Source organism: Fistularia commersonii, chromosome 25, assembly GCF_037954325.1.
Source record: "Fistularia commersonii isolate RoL2024-O1a breed Wild chromosome 25, RoL_Fcom_v1.0, whole genome shotgun sequence".
In the NCBI taxonomy this organism is placed as follows: domain Eukaryota; kingdom Metazoa; phylum Chordata; class Actinopteri; order Syngnathiformes; family Fistulariidae; genus Fistularia; species Fistularia commersonii.
The window spans coordinates 7610943-7638852 of record NC_141308.1 but is presented as its reverse complement, the minus strand read 5'-3'; the positions used below and the strand labels follow the sequence as shown (position 1 = coordinate 7638852).

The 27910-nt window shown below is 44.6% G+C and overlaps 1 protein-coding gene across 2 annotated transcripts; it reads left to right on the top strand.

Annotated features, from left to right (window-relative positions):
• The first annotated feature begins 1189 nt into the window (after positions 1-1189).
• Positions 1190-27612, top strand: mast3a (microtubule associated serine/threonine kinase 3a). 2 transcript variants are annotated; one of them, XM_086173262.1, is made up of 28 exons: positions 1190-1385; positions 2478-2509; positions 7230-7318; positions 7905-7977; positions 9942-9962; positions 10126-10204; positions 12361-12518; positions 15013-15088; positions 15264-15473; positions 16744-16845; positions 17145-17277; positions 17477-17562; positions 17834-17919; positions 18222-18430; positions 18718-18856; positions 19119-19251; positions 19356-19521; positions 19689-19790; positions 20456-20578; positions 20761-20873; positions 20960-21141; positions 21816-21937; positions 22042-22230; positions 22636-22859; positions 23274-23396; positions 23474-23610; positions 23989-24173; positions 24291-27612. In XM_086173262.1, exons 1-28 carry the CDS (start codon positions 1302-1304, stop codon positions 25148-25150), a joined length of 4236 nt encoding a protein of 1411 aa, XP_086029388.1. In that variant the 5' UTR covers positions 1190-1301; the 3' UTR covers positions 25151-27612. The 2 variants fall into 2 exon arrangements, with proteins under 2 accessions (XP_086029388.1, XP_086029387.1); XM_086173261.1 differs by lacking the exons at positions 1190-1385; positions 2478-2509 and adding an exon at positions 4395-4818.
• The last annotated feature ends 298 nt before the right edge of the window (positions 27613-27910 follow it).

Below are 27910 nucleotides of genomic sequence, written 5' to 3'. Positions count from 1 at the left end.
GTGATGGACGTCTGACTCGTTCACATACGGATCTGTGAATGTCGTGTCCCCAGAAATGTTCTGCTTTTTAGAGGAATCATCTGAGGTGGCATGATATCAACAGCCAACGGAAGCTGTTTTAATTTGAGATTCTGTCTCATCATCCCGTACTCTTTTTTTTTTTTTTTTTTTTTTACATCACCATGATGAAAAGTCCCAGCAGGAAATTGCTCAGCCCGGCGTCACTATGTTATTCTCTCAGTGTTTGGGGGGTGGGGGGGTGGAAACCTTCCCTTTTAGCCATCAGATAGGAAATATTACGTGCGCCTGGTGAGTCAGAGCAGCTTCAAAAATGTAATTGGTTCGTCCTTCATCCTTTTCCAACACCCAACCCCAATGGCAGCAATGACAACATCACCTCAGGGGGAAAAATAATAAATGAATAAATAGTAAAAAAAATAATAATAATTCATCAAATACACCAAGAAGTTGGCAGACTTAAATGTCTATTTGCAGAAATGCAGAAAGTGGCTCCCATTCAAGCTGATTCCGCTGATCCAGCTTCAAATGTTTTTTTTTTCTAAATTATTGTTTTGTTTTTTGAGAAAATAAAATATGCGGATGCTTAAGACGCAGTTTCCCTTGAAGCTGTTTCAAAATAAATTGATTTGAGGCAGAACAAGGAAGGATTCAAATGGCCACATGACATCAGAGGGAAAAGTCAAAGCACTGTGTGGACACACACACACACACACACACACACACACACACACACACACACACACACACACACACAATCACGGTACCAGGCGGTGATGAGCTCAAATATACCATTCAGCTTCTCTTCAAAGCACAGTTGTTCTGCATCTTCTGTGTTCTTCTTTCACGCTTGCTCCTGTAAACACACACACACACAAACACACACACACACGTGTTGAGTGTTTACATGAGTGATGAAGAGCAGATGAACCCCGTGCCCTGCAACACACTGATGTTTTGAGGATGAAGATGAACCCGGTCACACCATGACGACGGGTGGAAACCAGACAATCCGAAGATGCTGTTGCGCACAAAACCCTTGGTTTATCCACCAAGAGGGGTGGGATTAAGGCTGCCCACACACACACACACACACACACACACACCTCCTCCCTCTCCCAGTGATCAGGTGATCAGCCGGCTGAAGTGACCACCTCCATGTGGCCAATGTAGATGGAGCTTCGGGTGGAGATGGAGGAGCAACCAGGAGACCCTCCGTGCGGACTAGAGCGCAGGATGAGCTGACTTATCGCTTTTTTGCGTGTGTGAGTGGTGGTGTGTGTATGTGTGTGTGTGAGTGTGTGTGTGTTTCTCAATGGTTTCCAATGATGGATGAGCCGAATATCCTGAGACGCCGCGGTCTGCAGGTAAAATAGGCTCGGATGTTTAATATTTTCCAGGCAAAACGGGGTGATGCGATGAAGATGAGCCGTCGATGCCAGGGATTTCTCCATCATTTGCTTTGCGTGTAGCAGCTGATTCGCTCCTGTTTATTTCCGTTTATTTATTTACTCCCTCCCCCCCCCTTCCAACAGGATCAACACCCTGGAAATTATTCACTATGCACTATCACCATCTGTGTTTATTTTGGAGCACCTCATTAGTGCTTCTGCTAAATTGGTTGCCTTGGTGACAGGAGCACAAAACCAAAGAGTTTCTGTTTCTGGATCTATTTTATCTGAATGCTTTGTTTACAATTCGTTATTGCCCACAATGGAGGGGGGGGGGTGAAGTGTTTTTTTTTTTTGTTTTTGTGTCATCCAGCTTATTCATGTGTATATTTTCTGCATGTATTGAGTAGTAAAGGCTGCATTGTGTCCACCTCATGGAGGAGGTGATGATGGGAGGGTGGTGGAGGATACACAGGTCCTCACTGGGTGGACCATTCTCTGAGTAACCGGCTTCTTCCCTGCCTCACATATATCTGCGCTATCGATTCCAAACAGTGTGAAATGCTCTTAACATCTCGCTCGAATGCCGCATGGCTGCACAGCACAGTGTATTTGCTCTTCAAGTCCTCATTTTATGGAGCAGTGTTTTTTTTTTAAATTATTTTCACATGCAACACAGTCACGACCCAGTTGGAGATGCATACTGTACCGCTGAATGTGAGGAAGACCCATTTGCCATGCAGGAATCTAGGCCATACTGCACCTAATAATGTTTACATTGTACTGAGGGGAAGATCAGTGGGAGTGAACATAAAGGTTATGTTTATAGTTAGCATGAAAAATGATGGGTTGAAGGTTTTACTTAACATCTTATGAATGGGGAATGTGTATGAGAATCCATACATTCCTTGCAGTACATGATTAGGAATCTGTCTGTTTGTTAGAAGTAAAATAATTTGTTAAAATATCAACAGACCACTATGCCTTATCATTAACTGCAATCTGCATATTAAAGTAACATTCTGTTGCCATATTTTTATCTCATCTTCTCCATCTCTTCCTCCCTAGAAAGAGCTGAGTCTTCCGCGCAGAGGAAACATGTAAGTGATATCAACTGACTTGGTTTCTAACCTCTCTCCCTCCCCTCTCAAACCAGTTCTGTGTCTGTCACCTCTTGTAGATGCACACAGTATTTGTGTTTCACAGTTGTTTACACTGATACGACCCTTCCCCCTAAAAGCCGATGGCTCCTGGAGCGGTTAGATGAGAAAATAACGGTCGGGGCAGTCACACTGCTCACACAGGTTTTATGCAAATGCACGAAGAACCCAGAGCAAGCATTTAGGTGGAGACACCTCAGGTGTGCTGTCATTATGAACTCAATTTATTTTCCCCCTGATTGTGTCACAGAACCAGCACATTTTGCAAGCACGTCACCATTAACTCGTAACGATGATGTGCAGGACAGGATGACCAGCCTGCGGTGCTGTTCCAAGGCAACCGCATTTAATATGCCCCCATCTCTGACATTACCACTGATGAATTTAAAATTTAAATGCTTCTGTGAATCATAAGAGATTAGACACAAGAAAAAAATTGGTTAGAACAACATCACGTCATATCACAACATAAAGTCTTTATTAGCTCAACAAGTCAAGGAACTTTACGCCTTTATCACAGAAGCGTCTGGGGCTAATTTGTTGACCTTGTGCGTGACATAATGATCCAGATAAACAAAGTGTAAAATCACAGGAGGAAGACATTCTGAGTTCAAAAGGTTGCAATATTTTCTGCTAGATGTTGATGCACTGAGAATCAAATTCACAAAAAAAGTCAAAAAAAAAAAAAAAAAATTGGCATTGACCAAAGAAATGTAATATTGCTATTTTCTAAAAATGAATGGGTATAGAATTGTACCCGTGTAGTTACTGTGATTGCTGGTTTGCTTTACTTAACACATAAATCACTCACACATCTCGGAAAAAAAAGTGCGATCATACTTTTGGAGCAAATCATCTCACGTGGTATCAGCCTTAAAAGGCAGATTAACAGACGAAACATTGGTGTCCTTTTTAACCTGAGTGGCAATGCAGTTAATCTAAATAAATACATGAATAAATAAATAAACAAGGACTTGAAAAAGTCAGACAAGACATTCCTTCATATCCACTTAGAGTGAGCTGACTATTGTTTCACATGGCGGCCATAAACCTTGGTGTGTTTAGCAGGATGTAATTGTTCATGGAAACTTGGGTGATGGGGGGCACCAAATTATTTATATTATCATCTTAAAATATTTCTATACAGGTTATATCAGTTATTTAATGGAGGAGATGAAAACAGATAAATAATTTTCTATTTTTAAAGGAGATAATATTGATTACGATTTTCTTTAGTGTATTATTTTATGTGAGTTGTTTTTACAAATCCCCTACTAGTTTTTAATTAGTTGTTCATCCACTGAATTATTTTAATTGATAGGGAACAGAATTTTAATCTGAAGCGGATGCTCCAGAGACTAAGTTGGATTTCGGTGTCCCGATTTACAGTGGGAAATTTCAGGGAATCCCCCCCTTTTTTATATACTCCTGACTTTCTTTGTTGAAAAGAGGCAGCGGGGTATGAGGCGATGTCCAGTCCCTGGATTGCATCAAAACAACATGTCTAAGTCTCACCCGAAGGCAAAGTACGACAAAAATAAATCTCAATATTCTCCAAATCGAGGCATTAAAGTGAGATAGTCCTTGATTGATACCGCAATGGAGAAATCACGGTATAATGCAGCGTGCTGTTTTAACTTGTTTGCATTTAAATGCAAGCATAACGTTTTCAGAAGCCGGAAAAACAGTGTTTATATGAGTGACAGTGTGTCTTTTTCTAGCGGGTACTTTATTTGTGTTCCGCTCGTCATCCCCAAAATTCCTACAGTCCCTGAACGCAACATCGCTTTCTCCGCCCTCCGGCGCACCGCGACGCGCCTGCGCAGTGGGTTCCCCTGCTGGAGCTGGAAAGTTTGTATCAGACTTGATATTTCGGCGGAGCTAACAGTCGATAATGTCGCGTTCTGAGAAGGACAGACCGTTTCGGAAATGTAACCGGTAGCAGAGCGAGTGGGAAAGGGCGGACATGGCCGGAGCAACCGCTCTCCTTCACCGAACTGCCGTGCCGTGGGTCTGGGGTCAGTTTGTACCGAAGATGAGTGGCGTTCCTGCCGTTGGAAGCCGAGTACTGGGCTAAGCTAACAGGCACCGGAGAGACTCTTCAACATGATGCCCCCACTTTAGAGGACGATTCTCAGCTCAGGATTGGCTTTATCGATCACCATGTCCGACCAAAACTACTACTGGACTGTGTTGCCCAGCTACAAAACTAGTTTTGTAACCGGGGCAATGATGAAAAGATCAAAAAGGTAAAAACACCCATTTTCTAAGCAATATATAGAACCTAGCTCTTTATCGCCTCGGCAGTAAAGCTACATGTCCGCTTGGGCTTGTCGTTATCAGCAGCTCTGCGCCTAGCCTCTGTGTGATAAATAGCTATTTGTTGAACGTTCGTGTGAGCTCTTTATTATTATTATCACCATCACTATCATATTCCCAGCACGTAAACACAACCCCCCGCCCTGTCTGGTAACATTATCTGGCTCACATTGATAATACCATTGTGATGTCTGTGTGAGGAGCCACAGTCTTAATACTGTAACGTACATGTCTGTTACATCCGCCCTAGTTTTTGTTTCCAACAGCGAAACGTGGCCACAGCAGATGTGTGTGTGTGCGCGTGTGTGCGTGCGTGTGTCCCCTTCTCCGTATGTATGGCTTGACTGCATTGTCTGCAGCCAGCTGTCGCATATAACGATAAGACGTCCCGTGTGTTAGTCGATACACTGATGGGATCAGTGGGTTTGTTTTGGAGGAATATGTGCTATAAATGTGATCTTTCACGTTGCCCTGCATCCTTCTGTGGTGTCTTTGGTACACAGGCAGTCCATACTGACATTAGCATAGTTTCTGGCAGTCTTACCCTCCTCTCAGGCTTTTAGGATGAACTCCAGTTTCCCTTCTCAGATTTTTGTGCAATCACCCTGGCAATATGTTTACAAACTATTACTGATCAGTGAAGTTGTTTGATAGACAGCCAGCCATTGGCGCCTTTTTCTGAAAGCAAACTGCAGAAAGCATAATGCAAGTTCCCTCCAGCAAACACAGCCGTGCTTTCAGCAGAGGTCAATGAACATAGCCTTCCAGTAGACATGAGAAACATGCAGGCGTGGATGGCCCATATTCAACATGCTATATGGCGGCCCTTCACGGTCCCCAACAAGCCACCATTGTGAAACTGCAAGCCGTTGATTGAGTCTTCACGTGGTTGCGGTCCAATGAATTGGTCATGCCGTTATTTTGTGTCAGTCAAAATAAGCAGATCCAGATGCACCGAATAAGGTCAAACTGTAAGCTGGCCATTTTAATGGTCAAAAGTTGCTCTTCCTTTGACAGATTTCTCACTGATTTCTGAAATGACCAGCAAATCTGGGAGTTTTAGCCTGTTTAATGACACCTGATAGCTAAGCAGTTACTGTGACATAAAACTGGCCTATGACTATATTGATACTCAGTTTTTCCTTTTTGGCCTGGACTGAGCTCTTTTGCAGATGTTCTTAAGGCAAAGTCAAACACATTTTGCCGCTCCCTCTCTCTTTTCATTTTTTTTTCCTGCCGCTGTGCCGTCGCTGCCCATTTTATTTATTTTGGTTGCGGCTATATAACCAAATCTGCCTCTGCACCGACCCAGAAATGTCAGGATCTGTTGCCTTTCCATCCCCTCGATTATTTCAGGTCACTTTTAAAGATAGGTGGACAGGCTCCTGACATCCTGAGGATGAAACAGAGCTGATGGGATCACGCCCATGTAAAAACATGCCAGTTCAATGCTGCCCAGAAGGCACTCAGCAACCAACAGGAAGGCGACAGCTGTCACTGAAAAAAAATAAAATGCTGTGTCTGTGTGGGTACTCTCAAAAGTTAAGCTAAAATATACCTGTGCCCGACAGCCAAAATGTTACTTGATCAGAGAGAACCGACTCTATCCCGTTTCTATCCAGTTTTACACCAGTTGCTCTTGAGACACAAATAATCTGCAGCTCAACTCAGGGCAGGGCTTTAAAACCTGATCATTGATTTATCTACCTATAGATCAGTTTGCTCTGGGTGAGTGGAAAAAGAATTAGTATATCCATGCCAATCGATCTGAAATGGTATGGAAGGACAGCGCGATGTGGCGGGTATGGTTATGTCACAAAAGTCATAGGATCCTTTGCAATGTATGCATGTTGTATAACAGTGAGCACTGGCTGACTTACCAGCAGACACGAAACTTCTCAGCCTCACTTGAAGGTCTTCCTAATTTGTTAAACACTGCAAGGCAAGATATTTTATCAGATGTCCTCCCATATTATGTCTTTTCTCTTTCATCGTTCACAGAGGTCAGAATGTCACATAGGATGCGAGAACATTATGTTCATAACTCTTCAATACGCCCTATATATCAGCCAGTTGTGTGTGTTTTCACTATTTTTGTACATCAGGAAGTCAAAAATCAAGAGTGAGAACAAACATGGAATACACTGTCACTACACACCTACGTGTTCTAATCTCTGCATGCATGTGTTTTGCATAAACACCATTATTACAGTTATCAGTGCTTTCTTCCATCGTGATCAACAACTGATGCTCTGCTGGATGTTGCGTTGCTCCCATTTGTTCTTTGCATTTCACGAACAAAGCCCTTTCGATCTTGTTTTTGTTTTGCTCGCCTTCACAGCTCCCGCAACAATAAGAGAAGGAGTTTGGCGGTCGGAACCCCATCGCCCACACTCTCACGCCCGCTTTCGCCTCTCCCACTCGCCACAGGTACTTGTTTGTTTCTGTGCGTGTGCGTGTGTGTGTGTGTTTCTTGTTCGGCAATGAGACCATGGGCTTATTAGAGGTACTGCATCTAGACATGGTCACATGGAAGACATACAAGTAGGTCAAGACAGACCGGTCGGGTGAAAGGAGCTTGTCTGTGGCAGGAAACCACTACGTCAGCTGCTGAGTATATGTGCCGTTAGCCTCATCTGTTTTGATGCTGTATGTCACAAGACTAGCAGTGATTTCCCTTTGGCTATATCAGTAAGCTTTCCTTGCTGTCTGATCATAATGTACCCACAGTATGGTGCAGAGGACATTTAATGTTTATCCCTCTCTGTTTGTTTGGACTTGTCCCGTGAGCCCTTTTTTCCCGGGGAACACGTTAATCTGAACAAACGACAGAACAACAAACGTTTCCACCACCGAACCTTTTCCCGAGTGTACGCGATTCCCCGCTGTCTGATGAAAGTGACATTCTTTGATTCAGCAACAAGCTTTTGTCCCTGTGGCACTGCGATGCATTGTCTGTTCAGTATTTTGATTTTAAAATTTCTGCATAACTTTGTAACTGATTGTTGTTCTCCAGCTGGAAGCAGCCCATCGGAAAGCCCTAGAAATGTCTCCTCCAGCACCTCGACCAACTTTCAGTTTGCTCGCAGGTAAGAATCGGCTCAAATGTTTTTAAAATAAGCTCTAATTGACTCCAGACCAACGCTATTACTGTAGTATTGGTGGTAGCATTATCTGTATTACTTGAACTGGAAAATGGGTTTGAAATTAAGTGTTCCATCGCAATCGCCCCTAAAATCAGCAGTACAAATGTGCATCATAACATCACTGCAGGTTAGTCTTTCCTCGTGCAAAGACATGATCCGATGCAAGTGTTGAATAGCAGAAGTTCAGAACCTGAAGAAATATAGCCTATAAGAGACGCCAGGAGAAATTTCCCGTAATGATTGTTTCAACAATTTTAACAAGAACCTGCAACAAAAAGTAGAGAAAGCCAAGCTGCTTCATTAGTGACTGTTTTTTTCAAGAAGGCAGTGCCAGAAAAAGCCCAAAAACCAATTCATATGGACTTAAATTGGGGCTGGGCGGCTGAAAAAAGAGAAAAGAATAACATTGTTCAACTTGTTTTTGGAGAAGACGAATTTGAATGTACCCTGGCTCGTTCCATCTGCTCCTGTAGTAGAGATGAGGCAACGGAGAAGCAAGCCCGACCAGCTGAAGGGCCTCAGGGGCCGCTTGGTGGCCATGGGTCTTGGCATTTGTCGAGCCAATTAAGGCTTTGAGTCAACGCACACCCTCATAATCACAGCGACATGGAGTAATGAATAACATCACAGAGTTTGTCCTCTTATCGCAGTTCCTGCATCTGGCTTGAAAAGAAAAAAAGAGCTGGACTGATAGGCGGCACGCTAATTAGCACAATCGCCACACCGCAAAGACCCGAGAGCCATTTGTCATTTGTACATAAAACTTATTTTAAACACCAGCAGCCGAAGCACGGCATCCTGATCAGAAGCATGCGTGACTCATCTTAATGTTTCGAGAGCTTTTAGGTGCCGCTGTGGAGACAGGAGCCGTGGCCGTGCCTCTGATTGCTCTGTGGGTTTTTATTTGCTATTCAAACGAGCTCCCGTGCCTTCGGGCTGCGTGAAACGATTTTGTCATGTAAATATGGTATAGCTTGGCGTGCGATAGTCGACATTTGGGCACGGGGATGAAAATAAAATGTTCTTAAATGCAAATGAAGGGAAAATCTGAATAGCTGCTATCCTAAGGGAATGGGATAACCTTTAGCCAAAGCTCCAGCTTCACCGTTCAACCCCCCCCCCCCCCTTTTTTTTTTTCGGAAACCAAGACACAGGCGCCCACTTTTATTTCTCTCTCCTTAAGCCCAGGTATTCATTCCTACGGTGATTTTAAATCCTTTCTTTCAATTCTTCCTTCCAAAGCCTTGCAGGGCCTCAGTACAATAGCCAAGTGTCAACGCCAAGGCATTTCTCAACACACAGAGTTTTGCATTAATATCAGATGTAAACCGAAATGAGAAAAGCAGACTTCAAACACACACACACACACACGCACACACACATTAATCCCCAGTACTTGGTCACACTCAGAGCAGCACCGTCCAATTTTGTTGTGTCACCTCCAATCCAAGACCTGGTTTCTGCATGGAAACACTCGGCCGTTCTTGTCAGCACAGATTTTTATCAGCGAAGGGAAGTGGGCTATGTCCTCCTGATAGTCATGTTGTGTGAAAAGGTGTGGGTGGGTTGGAGGGAGTGAATTGTGTCTCAACACTTAAGAACATAAAGGTTGTGGTGTTTGCAGCGGGGTCTTCTTTCTCTTGCAAATGCATTGTGCTTTTGCGTCGGAGTCAGGAAATGAACGTCTGTCGGTCTGCAGGGCGATAGCAGTTTGGCTGGTTTTCAGCAGGAGCGGCGGCGGTGGTGGCGGCAGCAGCAGCGGCCCGCCCCCTGGGTGTGAGCTGTGACAAACAAACAGGATTGTGACAGCCAGACTCTCTCTGTCACTGTCATCAAACCGCATTTCTCACTCGCCTTTCTTGTTTTCTTTTACTATATTTTCCATTCCCGGATTGGCCTCTGCGAAGCCACCTGGCACGTACTGAAAGGTAGGAAAGTGATCGATTTCTATTTTTTTTTTATTGATTTTAAAACAGCAAAATTGGATTGTAAAATTTCTCAACTTGATTAACGTTATAATTGTCCACAAAGGGTCACACTGAGGTAATGTTATGTATTTGTTTATTTTGTTTGTTTTTTTTCCCCCCGTAGGGCAGACGGTCGAAGATGGTCCGTGGCATCAGTTCCCTCGTCAGGATACTGTACCAACGCCCCCAGTTCATCTGTGTCTGTAAGTCAGATCTATCTCTGTGTTTTTCTGGCCGTCCTTTCATTATCCTCCAGTCGTCTCTGTTGGGAAGAGATTCAGCCTCTCACTAAACTGCCGTCATGGGGCCATTTACCCCCCCGTCCCTCCCCTGTGTGTTACTTACACCACGTACTAATCAGTTTACAGGGCAGCGGCGTGTTGTAAACTTTCACCGCCGACTGATTGAGCTGTAAATCCCATTGGATTAAACACGTAGTAGGTGTGACAAGACAATAAATCTGCCAGGGAGGGGTCATCGTTTGTTGACGTGTATCATATCGAATTCAAACGGGGGGGTCTCTTGGAAGCTCCTTTGCATCCGACACCAATTCTTTCAGAACAAATCGAATCGGTGAATAGTAGGGTCACTAAACACGCTGTTTGACAGTTCATTTTGAATTTGTCTTCTGCTAGCAAACACGGGAAATCCAGTTCTAACTTGAACATTATATACCACTAAGTCCCTCTGAGATGAGCTGCATCGCATCTTTAAATTCATTTGAAATTGATTCAGAAAAAAATCAGCCATTGAGTTGGATTTGTAATTGATAATTGAAGCGCTCGTGTTGAGTCACAGGTGGTTACTCTGTTCCTTAGAGCAGGCTGAATCTCAGCTATGCTGTTGAGCATCTGATGAGAAAGGTTTGTATATTATTTGTTTCTAATTTGAAGATGCCGGAAGTGCTCTCGTCAGAGGCGGCAAACGTCACACCGTTGCAGATTTTTATCTAGCAGTCTGATTGATCATACTTTCAGGGGCCTTGGAGATATTTTTTTTCCAAAATAGCTAACAGATGGACGTTGTATCCTTAATGACTCAGCCAGAAAAAAACAGGATATGCCGAATGATGCGTACATCCATCATTTAGCACCGTTACCGCTGTGGAGGGAAAAATGTCCTCCCAAAAGTGCACTGGAAGAAATTCACTATAATGCGGTTTGAGACTATATGGTGCGTGTTTGCAAAAAATTTAACCATGCATTTCAAATACTGGGACAACCCAAAGTACATTTCCAGAGTATGAATGACTTCACCCATTACTGTTTTTTTGCCAAGTTTATGTGGCCCCCTCTGACCGCCAAAAGTACAAGAATACAAAGGCTAATCACAAAAACAACACGAGCCTAGTTGAATTGCAAATGTTTCTTTTTCCTGGATGACCTCACGCGCAACTCGCGAGCGCTGCTTTTCGCGTTTCCTGGATCAACCATTTTCTTCCTTTTGGGACGAGTCAAGAGATCAGGACTTTGTCGTCGGTTTTTCTGCCTTTTTTTTTTTGTTTTCCTTTAACTCTTTCTGGAGACTGCAGATGGCCCCAAAAACAATACCCGGTTCCCCTGTCACGGCTGTAATTCTGTACGGTCGACCACATGGTCTTGGAGACAGTGAGGTCAGCCTTCCCCACACAAAGCCCCTTTCAGGGTTACTCTCAGTGAGGTCTTTATGCTGCTCTCGCTCACTTCTGACATGTCTCTAGTTTCCTCCTCAGGCCCCCCTCTGCATCGCTTAGATTCTGTCCTTCTTGCTCATTTGCTCTCTTCTTCGTCATCTCTTTTTTTTTTTTCCCTCTCTACCCCTGCTTTCTTTTTCTTTGCTTCTTTCCTTTCACTTCCACTTCTCTCCCTCTCCTGCAGTCAGATGAGCCACTGTTGCCTTTTCTCTTTCCTGCAGTGAAACACAAGAGTGCGGCCAGATTGCAGTTCTCATAAATTCCAGGCCGCGAGTCACACATTTTGGCTTGGGGAGAGAAAATGGACGCATGCATGGCCAACACAACAGCCGCGCTGCCTACCTCGGGGCATGCTGCAGCACGAATTATAGACTCCTGCTTCGGGAGAGCGGAACGCAGAGGCTTGCAGAGTCTTTTTAAAGATTTATGGAGTTTAACTGTTTTCTTTCACGGCATCCCTGTTGAAAGTTAATTCTGATCTATAGTTGAGAAACAGCGGTCGGGGATGACACAGTCGCAGGACACCTTTTCGGTGGGAGGGTGTTTTGTAGCTTTTGAAACTCACATGGTTACCAATTGCAAATTAAATAAGTTCCAACGCTGACCTTGAAAACACTACTTTTCCTCACTATCTGCTCTTTGTGCACCCCTCCTCCCTTTCTTCCCCCCGTTCTTTTCCTCCCCCAGTCCTCTTCTTCCCAGGAGTTGTTGCACCAGTTGCCCCTCCAGCCCACGCAAGATGATCTCCACTTCCTGTTCAAACATTTCCGGAGCACCGAGAGCGTGGCGGACGAAGAAGGAGCGCACCACTCCCCTCCCGTCAGGCTCCGCTCGCGCAGTCTCAGGTATCCCGACATCACGCAAACGGATCATTAACACAGCGTGGCACTGTTATGGAATATCGTCTTTTTCACAGACGGGGCTATTCCCTGTTATTTGGCTCAATTAACACAAAAAACAAACAAACAAAAAAAAAACAACTACACAATCGAAACACTCATCGGCAGCCTGCCCTCTTTGGTAAGTCAGCCAGAAAGAATACCCTGGCTTTTGCTGATCGTGTAAGTATTAAGACGCTGTAAAATCAGAATAATCAACAGCACTCAGTCATAACAGCATAAAAAAATACAGAAACGTGGTAAAATAAATACACGAAATTGGAGAAAAGCATAAAAGATTTTGCTTGAAAGGAGGGAAGAGGATAAAAAAGCCGCTGGAAAGTCCGTCAGTTTGACCACGGAGTGAGAACGGGGAGGGTCATTAATGCACCATTGCGAATATACTTGGACAGATGTGGTCAAGTCAGGCCTGAATTTTTGTCTTTTCCCCATTTTGTATTCAGCACAATAAGAGCTTTTTTTAAACGCTCCCACCCCTCTTTCGCTCATTCCCTGTCCTTATGAAACATGACCCTGTTGTTCTGACTGAAGCCCTACCCCTGCTGTCAGTATTTATGCAGAAAGTAATATAAGTAATATCAGCAGGGGTGGGCTGCTGTTTCCTGTAAAACATCCCTAGTTGTAACTGTTTATATATGAACCGAAGTGTGTGTGTGTGTGTGTGTGTGTGTGTGTGTGTGTGCGCGCGTGTGCGATAACAATGTCCATTTCACGGCATGCAATGAGCCTTAACGGCAGGCGCCCAACCTCCTGTACATTTTTTACACAACTTCACGACTTGTGTTTCCCACCTTGCGTCATCAAAAGCAGGGCTTTCACAGGCCTCTCATATATGATCGTAAATATCGAAGCACTAGCTGCAAAGATTTGACAGGAAATCCCCCCCCAAACCCCAGAAAGAAATTAAACAAGGTTTCTTTTCTCATTTGGCATGACTGCTCTTTTATGAGACCTTGGGGGGTGTGGGCAGCGTGCCTCAGTTTAAAATGCATATTAGTTGTGTGCAAAGTGGTTTGTAGAAGTGACCGAGGGCAAGTCACTATAACCGATCATCAAATAGACATAAACAACACATTTTTTTGGGATCTAATCAACTTTGGATGTTCAGTTCTTAATGCAAAGTTCATTTATGCATAACTGAACAAAAGACTTTCAAACTCAAAACACGTCTGTTCGAAGTGGCCTATTCCATCTGAAGCCAACTGCTCTGTCCCTTTACTTTCTCATTTTTATAACTGTGTTACTTTTTTGTTTTTGTTTTTATTGTTTCTTTTTTTTGTGTACATTAATATTTCTGTACTGTGTCCTTGAATCTTGAGGAAAGCGCCTTAAATAAAATGTAATACTAATGCGAAACTCAGTATTGCCCCCTTTAAAGAGTAAATCCCAAATGCTTTGTTTTTTTTTCACTGAGTGAGCTCAGGGGGAGAGAAGTGACTATGTTTAGATATGGTTAGCTGATAATGGATATGTCCTTTCTTGTTTGGGGTGAAAAAATCCATCTCCTCTCCCACGTTGGTCACGTGGCACATTAATTCCATCCATCCAAAAAATGTGATAAAATCCTTTTATTTACAAGAAAAGCTAATCTCATAGTCTACTTAGCACGCACACTGGACGAGAATCACAGCTGGAAGCTTTTTAAGTTGAGAAGATCCCAAGAAATATGAAATCTGTACACCCAGTCTTTTTCAAAGCAATAAAAATATTTCAAAAAGCAAACATAAGCTTAACAAAAAAATATACAGAAAAAAGCCAAGACTAATAAACAGGCAGGTCTGCAGAGCTGATAAAACACATCTGTATCATCCCACATATCCCCATTTGAAGTAGTCAATTGGCGAGTGTCAAGGGTGGCCGAGAATAGTACCAAGGGGTGTGTGAAGCGTTTCTCATTCTTGGCAAATAGTTTTCGACTAGTTAACGTTCGCCACCGGCCTCAAATTAAACCAGGCTGTACATACAACAGGCGGTGCTGCCCAGAAATAGAAATGTGCACATGTTGATATTATTCATACTACCAAATGTATAGGGGCAACCGCCCGGGCTGCTATTTTCGACACCGCCGATGACAGTACATCGATTTGCACAGACCGTCCGAAAGGTGTCGCCTCGTAAGCAGGGTGTCGCACGCAACAGATGTGGTCATGGACACCGCAGATGAGAAAAAAATGCTATGAATTACTGTTGTCGTTTTCAAACGGGCTGAGTTCATGACCTAGGGGTGGTTTAGAGCTTGGCTCCAATCGATGCGGTGAAATGACATTGTTTCTGCAAAATTAAAGAAAGGAACACACTCGTCACATGGATACGGTCCCAACAGGACCGATAGTTCAACAGATCTAAATCCGACATCTGTAAATGTTTACTGCTACAGCAGATATTTATTGTCATGTTGTATTTCATCTTTGTCACCATGTTTCTTTTGTCTTTCATCCAGCCCCGGAAGGACCTGTGGAACATTTGACAATGAGATTATCATGATGAATCATGTCTACAAAGAACGCTTTCCCAAGGTAAAGAGAACTGTCTCTGAGAATCTCTTATCATTATCTCTTTCTTATTTAAGACAAATCATTTTCCTCCCTGAAGTCCTATTAAGTGCAGACGAACAGTAAATAATTTATTTTTCCCACGTGAAAGAGGAGCAGCGGAGTTTTTCAATGACATCTCCCTCGTTCGGTTCTCAAGGCAACGGCCCAGATGGAGGGCCGGCTGTTGGACATCATTGCAGAGTGTTCACCAGGCACCGCTCTGCCCCTGGCCGACGGTGTGCTGGGGTTCATTCAGCACCAGCTGGTGGAGCTCGCCAGAGACTGTCTGGACAAGTCCCAGAAGGCCCTGGTCACATCCAGGTATTTTGTGGAGCTGCAAGAGAAACTGGAGAAGCTTCTGCATGAGGTGGGTGTGTGTGTGTGTGTGCACGTGTGTGTGTGTGCCCGCCCGATGTCAAGTAATGCTTCTCCGACAACGATGCACATGACTTGTTCCCTTGCCTTGCAAGCACGGTGCCATTGTTCAAAGGGTTCAGCCAGAGTTTGTTCCTTTTCTGGACACAGCCAGTGGATTTCTGATTGCCGGTACTTTAGTTTTGCCCTCTGGGACATTGCATGCTATACCGAAGCTGCACTGAGAACATTGAATTGGAACTGTCTATTTGATTGGTGCTGATTTGAGTTCACTTGCCAGTAATGGTGTTGTCATTATGTATTATTACATAGATTCGGACAGTGGTGAAGTGTTACATTATATAATAGTTTATTACGCAACATTTTTCCCAGCAACATTTTTTTTATCGCATCAAAGGGTGCCCTCTGCGAAGCACATTTTAACGTCCCATGAATTTTTTTTTCTCTTTTTATGTGCCTTAAAAGGTCTCAAATTGGATTCATCTTTAGTAGCAACACATCAACAAGTCCTTCAAAACCCTGAATTTCTGACTCACTTCAAAGGAAAAAGCCATTATTGTAATTTCAACACAAGCCAAATTTTTGAAATTGTTTAGCAAAACTGGCAATGATCAACCATTTTTTTTTGTCGATCCCCCGCCGTCATTGCGCTTGCTCGTATTACTCTGGATTTGTGTTGCAGTTTCTTGCTTCACTTTGTCACTGGCTTTTCCGCGAATTTTTTTATATAAAATCCAACGGACAAGATTAGAAATGCAGCCACATTACATTATACAAGTTAACAAGTAAGCTCTGTTCACCAGCTCTGCCGGCTTGATTGACCCCCACCCCCCCATCCAACAGCTGTTGGACTGCAGCACCTGTTGCTCCATGTTTTCCCCTAAAGGTCAGGAAAGGGGGTTAGTGCATTTCACCAACTTTCACTTGAATAACCCCAAGTGCCTGCCGCCATCCTGTTCGGGATAAGATGCGGAGACACTGGGCGTCAATAAAAGTGAATTTGTGAGTCGTTTCTATTAAAATTAGATTGGACAAGTCCCAGCAGTGAATTGACTTGCCACTTCTCTGTGATTGATGCAAGATGTTGAAATACCAGTGGCGGACCCTTGAGTCGCCAGCAGATCATGTAACACGAGGCAATGGCAGCCTCAGATGTGGGGCAAACCAAAGGACGGTCTTCCGAGGATTCGACATGTCGCCTCGTTCCTCGGGTCAAAAAAAGTCCCGCTCACCGCTCTCTGTTCACCGTGTCTCCCCAACAGGCCTACGAGCGCTCCGAAAGCGAGGAGGTGACCATCATAACCAAGCTGGTGAAGAAGATTCTCATCATCATCTCCAGGCCCGCCAGGCTTCTCGAATGTTTGGTGAGACACAATCCTATTTGTCACGAGCGACGTCGGCAACAAGCATGTGCTGGGAAGACTCGTGTGAAACAAAATATTCCTTCTTCATGTGGCAATGTCATGAATGACCCCACTGCTACCGTGGTATTAAGAAAGACCCGTGTTCAATGTTTGCGTAACTGAAGTTGAAATTGAAATGCACTTCCGTCTGTTTCCTTGGGGCCTGTTTTGATGACTGCCTTTTTTTTTTTTTTTTAAAGACAACTGGGCAATGTTTTGAGTCTAGTAAAACTGCAACAACCCCCTTCACTTTTCCCCAGGAATTTGATCCGGAGGAGTTTTACCAGCGGTTGGAGGCCGCTGAGGGTCAAGCCAAGGTGGGCCAGGGCATCAAGACTGATATTCCCCGATATATCATCAGCCAGCTCGGCCTCACCAGAGATCCTCTTGAAGGTGCTGCTTTGATATCACATTTTGTCGTTTTTCACATTTTAAAATGAACAGCATTGTGCCCTTTCACTCTAGTACTGTCTCAGTCAAGTGCTGTTTATTTGAAAAATATGATTTGTCAGCCGGTGTTCCTTGCCGTAAGCGCTCATCGTCACCTCAGGACTCACTTAAGCTGAATTCAATGTGTCTGCTGCGTTTCCAGAGATGGTCCATCTAGAACAAACAAGTCCAAGTCACAGATCAGCCAGCAGAGAGTCCGATGACACCGCAGAGGCCACACCCACACAGGTACAAGCTTACTTTTAACCTGAGTCATGGGAAATTATGATTTGACTACGTATGTTTCTATGATCTTGACACTGCAGAGAAAGAATACCGTATCATTGCTAAATGGTAGATATCGTTTAAGAAGCTGTTGTTTACATGGGAAGATAGAAATCCTTCACATGATAACAACAAAGTCATGTGAACATATGCTTTTCACCCCTGATTCAGAAGCCAACTTCCTGCTTTATATCCCACTTCTTTGTGTGTATGTGCGTGTGTTTGTGTGACTCAGATCCGAGCAGCCTGCACACCCCCTCGAAGGAAACCACTGGAGAGTGACTTTGAGACTATCAAGCTTATTAGCAATGGCGCCTATGGGTGAGTAAGACAGACTTCCTTGTTTGCCCTGATCTGACTCAGTCTCATTGTGGAAACTGCATAGAGCACGATAAAAGCAGCCAAAGGGCTGCAGATAAATTGAATTAATTGTTAAAACCGGTGCTGAGTAGAAGTAAATGACACATTCTTGTCCCTGTTTCACGCCTTTTTTCTAATGTAATCTTGTTTATCCCACTATAACCATGTGTACCCAACTCTCCTATTTATGTTTGCCCTTTAATTTTTCCTTCTGTCATGTATTCTTTCCTTCTCTGTCCACCCGTCTCTTCATCCCCACGCAGGGCTGTGTTCCTAGTGCGCCACAAAGAGACCCGTCAACGCTTCGCCATGAAGAAGATAAACCGGCAAAACCTGATTCTAAGAAACCAGATCCAGCAGGTGTTTGTGGAACGTGACATCCTCACCTTCGCCGAGAACCCATTCGTTGTTTCAATGTTCTGTTCCTTTGAGACGCGGAGGCACCTCTGCATGGTCATGGAATACGTGGAAGGTAAGGTCTGGCCTGTGGTGCAGATGGATTTCAGCCTAGGGCAATGCGTCCAGATTACAGTCATGTCCAAAAGTTTTGAGAATGACACAACCATAGAAACATCTGGCAAACACCTAAAAACCCTGAAGGAACAGACTTTGTGAAAGTGTCATTCTCAAAACTTTTGGCCATGACTGTACTTATCAAAATGCACCACGCACTCTCCTTCCTGTTCTCGTACCCTTCTAAGAAAGCCACTTAATGAATCCAAGCAGCTCGTCCTCATGGCCTACCCTTCATACCCTCAGGTGGGGATTGTGCCAATCTGCTGAAAAACATTGGCCCGCTACCCGTGGACATGGCACGAATGTATTTCGCTGAGACCGTTCTGGCTCTTGAGTACCTTCACAACTACGGCATTGTGCACAGAGACCTCAAACCCGACAAGTGAGTTCTTAACTGAGGCTTAATTGGAATTATCCGTCTCATTGATTTTTTTTTTCTTTCCTTTTTTCCATTCCTGCCTCCGGGCAACTGCTAATTGCTTAAAAAAGCTTTTTCTCATTTTTAAACTTGCCATCACTATTGAAAGACGTGCAGCTTTCTTGAAGTTTGATCAAGGCTCCTCTGAAAGGTTTCCTTTAGAAATTTTTTGAACTGGATTTTCTGTTTGTCGTCTGATGTGTAAATCACTCTCTACCCTCCCTAGTCTGCTAATCACCTCCATGGGACACATTAAGCTGACAGACTTTGGGCTGTCAAAGATCGGGCTGATGAACATGACCACCAATCTGTACGAGGGTCACATTGAGAAAGATACGAGGGAGTTCATCGACAAACAGGTCCGTCTCCCCTCGTCCCTCCTCTTCTCCATCTCCACCTGATACGCTCATCGCCTCTGCTAACGTCGGTCAACTTCGCTGCTTCCTTATTGTCCTCTGTGCAGGTGTGTGGCACCCCGGAGTACATTGCTCCAGAGGTGATCCTGAGGCAGGGCTACGGGAAGCCTGTGGACTGGTGGGCCATGGGCATCATCCTCTACGAGTTCCTTGTTGGCTGCGTCCCTTTCTTTGGGGACACTCCAGAGCAGCTGTTTGGTCAGGTTGTAAATGGTAATAGACTCCACAAGTGTTTAGCATGTGATCGCAAAAGCGTCACCCCCCCCCCCCCCCCTCCATCTTGTATTATTAGTCACCACCTTAAATGAATCATGCAGTCCCAGTGGAATCTTGTAAGGTGCATTTGAATACCACACGACTCACCACATCTTTTTGTCCAGATGACATCATCTGGCCGGATGGCGAGGATGCGCTGCCCACCGATGCCCAGGATCTTATTACTAGATTGCTCAGACAGAGCCCCCTGGATCGCCTGGGAACAGGTCGGTGGCGGTAACAGATTATGGCTGTGTGTATAGATAAAGTTGTCCCGGCACGTACAGCAATGTTGTTGTTTCAGCACTGACATGTAATTGTGTTAGAATGTTAGCTTCATTTGAATGCAAACTGCACAAACTGTAATAAAAATAATCAAGCTTTAAAGTTTCTTAGCTTCTGCTAAACAGATTAGTACCTGGAATGGGTGCAATTGATCATAGAATTAAAGTTGACTCCGAACAGATTTGGTAGTCAGAAAACAAAAGTGAATATTCACAAATAAAAGAAAAAATATGCATTGTTTATTTCAAATCTTAATGAAAATTTTGTTAACCCTCAGTAAAGCATACTAAACTACCTAATCAGCTGACCTAGCAGGACACCCACTGATTTCCCTCAACACTTTGCTTTTACACTTGGGAAAGCTTAAAAACTGTCACTTTGACTTTCACCCAATCAACCACATCTCAGCTAAGGAGCTGGGAGTGCAAGTCATTCTTCTGTAGTAACATCTGGTAGTTTATTTTTTCTTGTATTTAAAGGTTCTGTCTTTACAGCTGCTCTATGTAAGGCAAGAAGGATATTTTGGTTTCAGGTGAAGTAGTGTTTGAGGACTGGCTGTACGCCACAGCCATGTCATGTTAACAAAGTCCATGTTTGCCTTTCCCAGGTGGAGCCGCTGAGGTAAAGATGCACATGTTCTTCATGGGTCTGGACTGGAATGGCCTGCTGAGGCAAAAAGCCGAATTCATACCCCAACTAGAGACTGAGGAGGACACCAGTTATTTTGACAGTGGGTGCTATTTATTGACACTTGCATTTAAAAGATAACTTGGTTTTAATGCACTACTGTAGTTTGAAGCTAAACGCCTGCACGGACAGACATGGACAGGCCAAAGATATGACTTTTATTCATAAAGAAAGACAAAGATGAACAATGCCTTTTGTTTGTGGCTCTTGCTATGTTTGCTGCAGCCCGATCCGAGCGCTACAGTCACCTAGGCTCGGACGAGGACGACGAAACGAACGATGACGAATCGTCCCTGGAGCTCCGACAGTTCTCCTCCGTGGCCCATCGCTTCAGCAAGGTATTTGTTGCAGAGCTCTGCTCAAACTTTTTATTTCTACCATCCAGAAACTCATTGAAGGACACAACTTTCCATTTGAATTCTAGGTGTACAGCAGCACGGAGCACCTGTCCACCTCCACGCCATCCAATCAGAGCCTGTCATCATCGGAACGAAGCCACAGTGAGGAGAAGGAGGAGCGCTGGGACGGCAGGGGCGTCCTCTCCCCCAACGACGGGCACAGACACCTCAGCGGTGGAGACAGGGGGGTGGATGGACACAGAGGGAGGTAAGGGAAGAAAGACAGAGAAATTAAAAAAAAAAAAAAAAAAGTTCTCCCCAGGAGACGGAACATTAGAAATCTCGCTGCGCGGTTTTCAGGGGTGTGTTCTCTTTTTTCTTAAGTCGCTGCTGCTCAAGTTCGCGCCTGTGTTTTGACAGTTTGATGTGACCCGGGCTTGACCCTCGCTGTGTGGACGGCCTTCATATGGTTTTCCACAGTATCTCTGACATTCTTCCACAGTGCTGACATGCTGACTGATTAGGCAGACACTTGGCTCATGAATGGAGTGCTTGGTTTCCAGTCTTCCATTCACTGCACACTGGGAAAGGCTCCAGTTCCCTCTGTTGCGATGAATTAAATGTAAAAAAAAAAAAAAAGAAAAAAAAAGCCTGTAGGATGTTTTAAGAAAAAAAAAAAAAAGTTAAATAAGGAATTACTGATCTCATGTTTTCACTGAGTTATTATATTTAAACACGATGATTCGTGACCACAAGGTCATATTTTTCTTCAAAATGAGTGTAACCAAATCACTACCTTTTCGCACACATAGGAATTAAAGACAAACTGAGATAAAATTGGATGAATTTTCGTTATTCGCTGTTTTCAACCATTTGCGCAAGGAAAGGATTTGTATTCCACAAATCTCATTTTTACGGCCAGTCGTTTGTTTTTCTTTGCAGTTTGCGTCCTCGCGCTTCCTCCAGTTCCTCCCAGTCGGAGCGCAGTGCCAGCCCGCTGGTGATGAACAGCACCCAGAGCCTTGACATCATGCCTCGCTTCGCCATCTCAGCCGAGGAGGAGGGTACGGCCGACGCTCAACAGCCCCTCGATTACATTTATCCCTGAGCTTATTTTTACATTTGGGAAGCTCCCGTGGTCTCACGACTCGCTCCACGATTTCCCTAGACGGGGTGGTTTCAAATCTGCGGCGCATTCGTCTCCGGAGTAACAGCACGGGGACCAGGCCATCATTCCGGAGAGGGGCGTCCAGACGCATCGCCCACCAGCTGGAGACGCCAGAGAAACCCAGACCGACAGCTGGCAAAGTTCCCAAGTCCGCCTCAGTTTCCGGCCTGTCCCTCATCATTACCCCGGGTACAAAGATTAGATCAACAACTTCATGTAAACTAACAACAAGTAAAAGTTGGAGCATGAAGGACATATTGTAAATAAAGATAAACCCATGGAAAAAACAGACACAAATATAAAGCCAATATGTTAGTTTTGTGTTTTTTAACGCAGTAATGCTCATATTATATGTATACAGTGCCCCCTATAGCCTGTTAGCATGTAACTGACTCAATTAACATCCACAAATGTTAACATTGGTAATGATAAGACTAACATAGTGTTGTTTGAATTATTAGTTTGTGATGTTTTCTCATTTAGAAAACAAAAAGTATTCTATTTCTTTTAATAGCTGTTAGAGAGATATGTTTTCCATTAAGTCACCAGTGAGAAATGTGTTGAAATAATCTCTCTGACCATGTTGCCCTCCAGACGACTCAGCAGGCCCTCCCTCCAGCCCCAAATCATCTCTCTCCCTGTCATCCAACCCTTCATCCCGAGACTCCTCTCCCAGCCGGGACCTCTCTGTCAGCGTCAGCTGCCTCAGGCCCCCAGTGGTCATCCATAGCTCCGGGAAGAGATTCGGCTTTGCGCTGCGAGCCATCCGGGTCTACATGGGAGACACTGATGTCTACACCGTTCACCACATGGTCTGGGTATGTGGGCTTATCAGAGACATCAGTGCTAATTCAGACACGGAGCAGCACGACGGGCTATGAAACATTCACTGTGGTGAAATTTCAACTCAAACAGCGAAGTATTAAAGACTGGTATTACATTGAAGTCCCCGGGTACAAAGTGTATTTGCAGTCCCTATGTCCTCTATTGTAAGTCGCTTTGGATAAAAGCGTCTGCCAAATGCAATGTGATGTAATGTAAAAGTCCGGTCTAAGTCAGCTCTGGTAACTTTTCCACAGGGGTTTTGATGTGACACGAGATAAGCCGGAGAGAGTCATGGCTCACATTTAAATGCAGTGATTGTAAAAATAGACAAACCAAACAGCAGATGATAGATGGCTCTTTCACCTGTAATTTTAATGTTTATGTGATATCCAACCTCGCATCCCCAGTGTGTGGAGGAGGGCAGTCCTGCCCACGAGGCCGGATTGAGAGCCGGCGACCTCATCACTCATGTCAACGGGGAGTCCGTTCAGGGACTCGTCCACACTGAGGTGGTGGAGCTGCTTCTGAAGGTATAACGAAAAGCGGGAATTCTGTGTTACTCATGAGCCATCCATTCCGTATTTTGACGTTGTCAAATGTTCAACAGAGTGGGAACCGGGTGACATTGCAGACCACTGCCCTGGAGAACACGTCCATCAAAGTGGGTCCCGCTAGAAAGGCGAGTTACAAGGCCAAGATGGCACGCCGCAGCAAAAAGAGCAAGAAGAAGGACGGACAGGACAGGTATACTAAGTTCTGCATGCCCTGCATTTCTTCTTATTCCTGCTAGAGGCCGAAAGACTTTCTCAAGGAGGGATTTCTATATATTTACTAAAATGTCTCCGGTCTGCAAATGGAACAGAAGCAGCTTGTGATATAGTCATTGTACAAGGGGATAAGTAATACATTGATGAAGGTAGGAAAATCAAATGTCACAATACTACAGGTTCTTAGAGTAGAGGCTTCATCCCGTCTAAAGCATGGATTGATTCTTTTCCTTTAGGTTTTGTTCCGCTTTAATTTCAGCCCAGGGATCATCTTTGTACTCCAAAGTGCACAGGGAGCCATTGCGCAAACACTGCAGACTACACAAATACAAGGTATCTGTGTTTTCCTTCGCAGCAGGAGACGTAGCATCTTGAAGAAGCTGTCCAAACACACGCCGCCCCCGCCCATGCAAAGTAGCCGCAGCTTCTCTTCAGGTTTCCACCAGTCATCCAGTGACAGCCTGTCCGGCTCCCCCACGCAGAGCCTCTCTCCCGGCCCTTCGACGCCCTGCCGCTCCCCTGCTCCTGACCACTCTGGAGGTGAGACAGGATGTGTCGATGAATTGCGTCTCCAAAGAGATGAACAGCTGTGTTCTGTTAGTTTTTTGTCTTAGTGAGAACATATCCACTTACATATTTTTCTCTGTATCAATCCAGATTCCAGTTCTTCTCCTTGCTCCAGCTCCCCAAACTCTCCAGTACCGCAGGCCCGTCCCAGTTCGCTTCACGTCCTGGGACGCTACACTAAGGCTGGCCGCTGCAAGTCAACCAGTAGTATCCCTCCATCTCCCCTGGCCTGCATTCCGCCACCACAGCCTCTCTCTCCGCAGTGCTCTCCCTCCTGCCTCCCCAGTCACCCCAAGTCGTTGCAGGGTTTTCACGGCAAGACGCTATCCCCGCCGACCATCGCCCGCCATTCCGTGCGCCCCCGCAGCGCAGAGCCACCGCGCTCACCACTCCTCAAGAGGGTCCAGTCAGCGGAGAAGCTGACGGGGGACAAAACAACAGGCGGCTACCACGGAGATCGGAAGGCCTACAGCACCCGCCGACACACCATGGAGGTGCCTCTGTCCGAGGGCGAGGACCTGGAAGGGGACACGGCCACCGGGTTTGTTTGTGTCGGTGAACACGGTCGCCAGGGCCTGTACATCGGAGGGCAGAGGGGCTTCCAGGACTTTGCTGGCGGAGGAGGCGAGCATCACCGCGCCGCAGCCTCACCGATGCACCGCGGCGGTAATCATCACTCGAAGGAAGTGGTGGTGATGAGGAAGCTGGCTCTTTCCGAGCGCCGGGACTCATTCAAGAAGCAGGAGGCCGTGCAGGAGGTGAGCTTCGACGATCTGGAGGAGAGGGAAGCCATACCCAGCCCCACGCTTCCCATCACCCCGCCGAAGGCATTCAAGGCGTCCTGGATCAACTCGGCCCCGGCAGAATCCTGCTCCAAGCCGGAAGGAAGGGGATCACAGGGTACAGCAGCGCAGCAGAGAGCCAGGTCAAAAGAAAAAGAAGAGCTGTGATTTTTCCACTCTGCAAGAGCCAACGGACGAACGAAGAGTCCCCCCCCCGGAGCAGACTCTGAAGTTAAGACACGTCTTTGACCTTCCACTGTACTTCAACGTAAAAGCCTTGCATGTGTGTCCACAGCATCGTGAACAAGGCCCGCGTCATCTCGAACACCCGCTTGAATAAAGAAGATCAAAATGCATCGCTTTTCCAAATAATATGCATCCTACGACATTTAACAGAATGCCGACTGCCGAACTCTTCTTTTCTTCACAGCTGCTTGTTTTCTCTCTCGGTTTAGAAATCACTGTGGCACATGCGGCCTAATGTATTTTTTTGTAAATATCTCTTATTTTAAATGAAGAAACTTATTTATGACTTTTTTTAAGCTCATCTTGTTTTCAGTTGCTAAAAAACAACAAAAAAAATGCCTTGGAAGCAGTTCCCCATTAAGGAATTGCTCAGACTGTTAAGCATCTGCAGGTTGGCCTTGTGCTGCTTTGCAGTTGGTGCAGAAAAGGGGAGTTAACATCCGTCGATTACCGTACCATTTTTTTTTTTTTTTTCAAAAGGCACAATGCCTGTCCAGGACTGGCCGTTGCTTTTCATTCTCCTTTAGGTCTCTAAAACACACAGTCACATTGTTTGCGCCATCATTGTATGATAGAATCATAAAATGTATTGTGTACTGCATCTCAGCTGGAGTGTATCACACGGATTTTGGTTGGGGGAACCATTGGTGTTCTTCATTCTAGATCCCATCCCTGTATAAAGAATTCAATAGACAAAAAAAAAAAAACAATTCAATGTCACAGTACTTATACGATTAACACCGGTGCCAAAGCAAGTTTTTGCCATAGGAAACATTTCAAAGAGGTACTGTTGTACATAATGCATGCATAGTCCTGCCACTTGCTGTCTGTCCTGTAAAGATGTACTACAGCACTGACGCTCCTCCTGCAGCAGCCGACCAGCTCCAACAATCGGCCTGGTCTCTGTCCTCGAAATCCATTTAACTGTCACCTACGTGCGTGTTAAGTCCCTATAATCTAGTCTAGCTGAGGTGTTTGCACAAGTCATAGTAGCTGTATAACAGGTAGAGCACATTTGTATTTTAGGATAATATCTTTCTGTGTGGAATTGAAAAAGCTGTACAGAGGATGCAACGAACCAACCGTCTCTCTTGCCAGTTTTTGTATGTAAAATGAATGAATGTTTACAATTTACTGGAAATACGTGTATGTGTGTGGACCTGTCATGGCTTTTGTTAAATTATTGCGGGGGTTTAAAAAAAATGAGTGAAAGGTAATTGCAGAGATCAGCCAGAGGCCCTGAACCAATGAAGGATTGAATTGAGGTGATCTCCTTTTGTATATTTTGATATGGAAACAGTCTTGTTGCAGTACTAATAACTCACGCTGTTGATGTATAGTGTATAAACAATGGTGGACCTTAAAACAGCTGTATGTGTGTGTTTAAAGTGACCTTGTAAGGGTAGTTGGGCTCCAAAGTAATGTGTAATGCCACTTAAATGGCAGAGTATTAATCTCCTGTTGCGATCAACCTCAAAGGATTGTGCATGCTTTACATTCCAGCATGTTATTCCCACATTTTTTTTTAACTGCTTGGGGATTTTTTATTAACTAATGGAAGCAATTTTCATTAAACATGTCCATCAGTCCCCAAGTTAAATGGCCCATCGCTGACCAGAAATGAAAGTTTTGTGAGGCAACATGGGATTTGATTTGAACTATGTACTCCATTATTTTGTATTTTTGCGACACTTGTCTTTATGCGGAGGAACTCTGGATTTTGTTCAGCAGGCCAATCAGATTTTGTGGGAATATGGGATGGATGTTTAGCACATGACAAAGGTTGAGCAGTGGTCGTATAGCCAGGTGTCGGATTAGACGTAAGACATTTGTTCTTTGTACTGTGTGGAGAAATGTGTGTATAATTGGAATTGTCACTGGATTTCTGATGTAATATACACATTGGTATGCTTTTAGGATTTTTAGCTTAAAGTTCTCCCCTTTTGCTATTATGCTAGTTTTGTACCCTAACTTGTATAATCATGATACTTAAAATGAAATCCTCATTTAATCAGATCTCAGCAGGAGTCCATACTGGTGGTTTGGCATCTCATGAACCTCAATTTTTATTTTATTTTTTAGCCTGTGTGTGTGTGCGTTTGTGTTTGCATGTGTGTGTGTGTGCGTGCGTGCGTGCCTGTGCGCGCGTGCAACACTCCATGTCTTCACGCAGTGCTTGACTGTAGTCCTCATTTTGTCCACACCTGTGTGATTAAATTGTTGCCCCTTATTCTATCCCTCCACCCCAAATGACAAACTGGGCTCTGTGAAACCACGTGGATATCTGGTTCTGACTGGTGTGATATTGTCGGTTTTTTTTTATTGTCTTAACAGTGCTTGAAATAAATGAACTGCAAAAGGACTACAATGTCCAGAACTACAAACTGTGGTCATTCTTAATTTGTCCCTCCTACAGAACAAAATACAATTTCAAAGCACATATAGTTGACACCTTTATTATTTGATACAGTATTTCTAGGCTCTACAGTATGGCATCACAATTCTACCGTCACTATATATTAATCCTTCATCCAGTCATTGTCTACAGATATCTTACACTCATGGTCGCAGTGGGACTGGAGCCAATCTTGGCTGTATAGGGCAAGAGGCAGGGTCTAGCCTGCACCCATCACCTGTCAATCACAGGGACGCACATCAGAACATGCAACTATGTACTCTTAT

Excerpts from the sequence above, each read along its gene's own strand:
- mast3a (XM_086173262.1), top strand. The coding sequence starts at position 1,302 with ATGTGTGTGTGTGAGTGTGTGTGTGTTTCTCAATGGTTTCCAATGATG. Across the intron at positions 2,510-7,229 it reads CTTCCGCGCAGAGGAAACAT|CTCCCGCAACAATAAGAGAA; the intron begins GTAAGTGATATC and ends TCGCCTTCACAG. Across the intron at positions 16,846-17,144 it reads CCAGGCTTCTCGAATGTTTG|GAATTTGATCCGGAGGAGTT; the intron begins GTGAGACACAAT and ends ACTTTTCCCCAG.